Below are 4,855 nucleotides of genomic sequence, written 5' to 3' on the forward strand. Positions count from 1 at the left end.
CCCCCCCAACAGAACACAATAAAAATATTACATTTTGGAGGAGCAACTACTAAGATTAATTATTAACAGGTCAGTATGAGGGCTGGATATAAAAAGAGGATTTCAGAGGCTGAATCTCTCAGACGTAAAAGAGGAGCACAGGCTGACCAGTATTTAAACTGCAGCTAATAAGAAAAGAAAATAATGATAAACTGAAATATTGCAATATTTTATTTCCCAATACTGTATTGATTCTCTAAAGAAGTTGTTCCCAATCTATTTTCTTCAAAGCCTCCCTTTGTGATTTGCAAGCTAAGCTGAAATAAGAAATATGAAACACATAGAATACAGTTGTTTTTTTTCTATTAGAATTTTGGGAGAAAAAATAGAAAAATATCGTCTTACTTACAGTATCACAATATATCGCGATATATCGTGTCATGTCCCGTGTCATGATATGTATCGTATCACCAAATTCTTGCCAATACACAGCCCTAGTGGACAATAACTCAACCAAAAACGCATGGAAAGACTTTGAATAAGTCATTATCTACAGTTCATATCATCTCTGTATTTCAGGGATCTGGGGAAATCTCTGAAAATCTCTAAAAGAGGATATTGGCTCCTCAGGCTGCCCTGCATTAAAAACAAGTCTGATTCTTATCTGGACATCATTATGGGCTCAGTGACATTTTCACAAATCACTGTGAAAACACAGTTCACTGTGCCTTACACAAATTCTGGTTAAAGCTCTATCATGCAAAGAAAAAGCCATAGGGGAACATCTGGAAACACCTCAGTCTTCTCTGGACCTTTAAAATGGATTGAAGCAGAGTGGAAGACCGTTTTGCAGAAACTAAAAACATGTTCTCCATACTAAACAGGAGAGAAACCAAACAGCCAGTTCAAAAGCCTGCCTCTCTGATGGTATGAGGGTGCATTAGTGCATATGGAATGTGCAGATTATAAATTTGGAAAGGCACCATACATGCACAAATGTTAAATTTATTGACCGTTATCGTCGTGATATATTCTGAGCTAACGCATCTCACGAGATCTTACACATCGTATACTGATATCTTCAACAGAATAGTGATAAAACAGAAATCATCCTTGTCGGCACTAAAAATTCAATCTCAAAATCTAACAATCTCCTCATCCCTATCAACAACTCTCTGCTAACCCCCTCCCCTCAGGTCAAGAGTCTTGGTGTCATCCTCGACACCACTCTCTCTCCTTCACTGCTCACATCAATAATGTTACTCGGTCTGCCTACTTCCACCTCAGAAATATCAACCGTCTCCATCCATCTCTCACACCCCACACCACAGCCATCCTTGTTCCACTCTCTTTAGGTTAGCATATTTAACTTCATTTGTAATCCATGCTCTGTAACTCATGCCAGCTTGTCTTTGTATTTCCACACATTCTGCCTAACGCTGTAAGTGTCCTTGGGTGTCCTGAAAGGCGCTTTTCAAATAAAATTATTATTATTATTATTTTACAGTGAAGCACTGATTTTTGAGGGGGTTGCATTTTTAGAGTACACACAAATCGTTAAAAAATACTGGATGCAGTCCAGAAAAGGCCTGCAGTGTATTTGGGGTGGCATTGTAATGCGGTAAGAGCCAAACAAATACACACAAAGTCTAAACAGTTAGCTTGTGTGTTTTTGCACAGTTAGAAATACTGCTGGGCACATGTCACGTACTGTACTCTACTGCAGTGTTTCCCAAAGTTGGGGTCAGGACCCAAAGTGGGGTCCCGAAACATCAAGGTGGGGTCCTGAAAAGATTTTCTGAATTAATCACATTTTTCTCTTAGTTGTTACAAATGAGTGAGGTTAGTATATTTAAAATAGATAAATGTAGTATAAAAAATATTGTTACTATGCCCATGTTTAGTTGACCTGATACAAATGTTTATCATCCATAAACAGTTGGGGGCACAGGTCTCTGCTGCTGTTATTTTGTGGGTCAAAAGCTGAAAAGTTTGGGAACTACTGCACTTTGGTTCCCAAAGTTGGGCTTGGGACCCAATTATGGGTCATGAAGCACCTTGGATAATCTCCAGAAATCAATTTAAAGGGTAATAAAATAATTGCTGATGTAATATTTTCCCTATAATTATTACAAAAACACAAAATAAATATAAATAGGTATTTATATTTGTGTACAAGCTGTTTAGATTGTCAAAAAGCCTGTGTTTTAGGGTTATTAACAAAGTTTGTGTACTSAGACCAGTAATACTTGGGGTCACAAGTTTTTGCCATGGGTATTTTGTGGGTCAGAAGATAAAAAGTTTCGGAACCACTGCTCTACTGTATTATTTTTATTTATGTTAATATTTATGTTATAAATTCATTAAATTATTATGTTCCTAATAAATTACTGTGAAAACTCACGAAAAAGCACGAGAAAAAAACTGAGATCAATCGACTTGTACTTCAGGTTTCCATGATATCATGGTGATTACCACAAACAWAAAAACTATTAACTAGGTTCCATGAAAAAACTAAGATAAAAACAAAGCACTGAGTCTAAAATCTGTGCAACACAACTTTGTGGTGGTTCATTATGAGACAAGTGMAAAAGCTCCTTTCTTTTCTCAGATGATTTTAGTTTTAAACTCAGACATGAAAAGTAACAGGCGATATGCATCCCTTCATCCCTCACTTTACTCCTGACAAACCTGCAGCTACGCTCTCGCTCCCACGCCGGACCCCTTTGTCTCCCGCTTTTCCACCTGGGACTMTAGCGAGCTTGATGAAACACTTGGAAAGATCAAATATCAGAACATCTTTTTGTCGGGCGTTCTCCCTTGAATCAATAGGATTTGGAGGAGCTAAAGATAAAAGCTCAATCACATTTGGATTAATTCCTCTCTCATTGTTTCTGTGTCATTTCATCATCTTGGAGAACTTTGTCTCCTTTTTTTAATACATCTGAAAGGAACTAAAAGCTTTAATAACTTCTTGTTCATTCCTTAAATGAAAAAAAAAAGATCATTAATATTTTGAAACGCAGCAAGAACACTGAAGTTATTTATTTAGGAAGTGATTCTGTTTTTGGACWCCATCTTACAGGAGTGAAGAAAAAGGAGTAAATAATCAACCTCACCAAGTTTTAKCTCAGTATCTGTAAACTTAATTGAGTTAAAGTCATGTTTATTTTCTGACCTGGGTCACATCCTATAACAACTTTCTCCTCAGCTTGATGAAAACTCAGATAAATATCTTRCTGGTCACACAAATAAACACTAGAGACTGATTTGTTTTTATGTTTGTGTGTATACTCTATTCAGCCGTCTCCCTTCCTTTCTTGTGGAGCATGTAGGCGGTAAAAGGACACTTCAGATCTCTCTCAGATGAGAATAAAAGGCGTCTTTGTAACCTCCTGTTTCTTTGAAAACACACACACCACCAGGCTTCTGAATCAGATAAACCGCTGCTGCTACACCTGGATCTTTCTCTCGACGTGAACGGCAAAATTAAAAGCCGAACCCTTACGTGGAAACTCGCTGACCTCGCTTCTACGATGAAACTAAATATCATGCATTTTATGATGTCAACAGGTACGGTTTAAAAGAAACTCTGAGCAGATGACACGAAGGACCAAGAAGCAGGAAAACGGGGAGAGATGCGCAGCACTCACCATCCTCTTTGCATTCCTCGGGCGGCTTTGCCTTCTTGGCGAGCCTCGGGTCCAGCCACGATGTTGTCTTAGTGTTGTGGCTGTGAAGAGAGAGAGAGAGAGAGAGAGGGTGAGCGAGTGAGGGAGGGAGCGTGATGGATGGCGAGGGAGAGGAGAGTTGGCATGGAGCGAGAGCGATGTTGGTGGATTCCTAATTCGGCTACAGAATCATTTCAGAGAAGAAAGATGAAACTCCCTGGAGTGTCTGGGTTTTAAAAAAGTTAGACAAACACACACAAAAAACGCTTTTTGTAAACAAAATCAATACTTTAAATTTGCTTACTGCATTTCATTAGCAAGCAAGGGGAAAGGCGGAAAAGTGGGGGTCAGAGTAATAGAGAGGTGACGGAGGGAGTGATGGAAAGGATGTGGGCTGGACAGATTTTTTCTGGATCTAGATCAGATTCGATAATGTGCCAGAGAGTCTCAATGCACCTACACAACGTGTGCAAGCTCAGGAGTCACAATTCTGTCCTTTTGTTGTTACACAACAACGGGAAGATGGGAGAGCGGGGGACTCGTGCAATTTTCACAGCAAAGCGAGACGAAGCGCCAAAAAAAGGTGACTTAAACTAGTCGAGGCTAAAGGCTTTTAAATAAACAGCAAGACTGAGCAGAAACAAACAGTAAACAGTCGCCCGCTTCCAAATCCAGACACAAGATTACAWTAATAATCTCCTAATTTTCGTTCAAGCTTCCATTTAGTTCCATTTTGTTCTCCCGCTACAGCGTTAAAAACCATTTGGCTCGTTAGCGATCAGTCGGATGCTAACTTTGTTACTTTGCCAGTTGTTACTGGCTGCCATGCTGCGAATAAATTAGCTGCATTGTGGCAAAATTATAGGCCATAAAAACAAACCGATGAGCAAAAAGAGCTAAAACAGCTTCAAGAACCTCATCAGATAATCCGTTTTTTTATTTTACCTGCTAATGCAATGCAAAGTGCAGATTTCAGAGACACTTTGTACTGTTACCTCCTGAACAGTATGCCTGCAGGAAAACTGAAGATATGGAGGTAAAGAAGGYGCAGAAACTACAGTGAGGCTTTGGGAGAGGTTATGTGGGCATAACTGATAAATAAAAGTTCAATGAATGATTAATTGTACTCTAAAACAAGCGTGGAACAGAGGCGGAGCTAGACATTTTTTTGAAAGGGGTGGCCAAGGTGTTTATTTTATTTTTTT

General features: G+C 39.0%; 1 protein-coding gene across 9 annotated transcripts in view; it reads right to left on the reverse strand.

Annotated features, from left to right (window-relative positions):
* The window catches only part of magi2a (membrane associated guanylate kinase, WW and PDZ domain containing 2a), a gene marked incomplete at its 5' end in the record, with an annotated part of 97,574 nt that overhangs the window by 75,247 nt on the left and 17,472 nt on the right, over positions 1 to 4,855 (reverse strand). For all 9 annotated transcript variants that reach the window (XM_014004279.1, XM_014004277.1, XM_014004274.1 and 6 more), the window contains 1 exon segment: positions 3,633 to 3,712. In XM_014004279.1, the coding sequence (XP_013859733.1) occupies positions 3,633 to 3,712 (80 nt within the window).

This window comes from Austrofundulus limnaeus, unplaced genomic scaffold, assembly GCF_001266775.1.
Source record: "Austrofundulus limnaeus strain Quisiro unplaced genomic scaffold, Austrofundulus_limnaeus-1.0 Scaffold22, whole genome shotgun sequence".
NCBI lineage: Eukaryota > Metazoa > Chordata > Actinopteri > Cyprinodontiformes > Rivulidae > Austrofundulus > Austrofundulus limnaeus.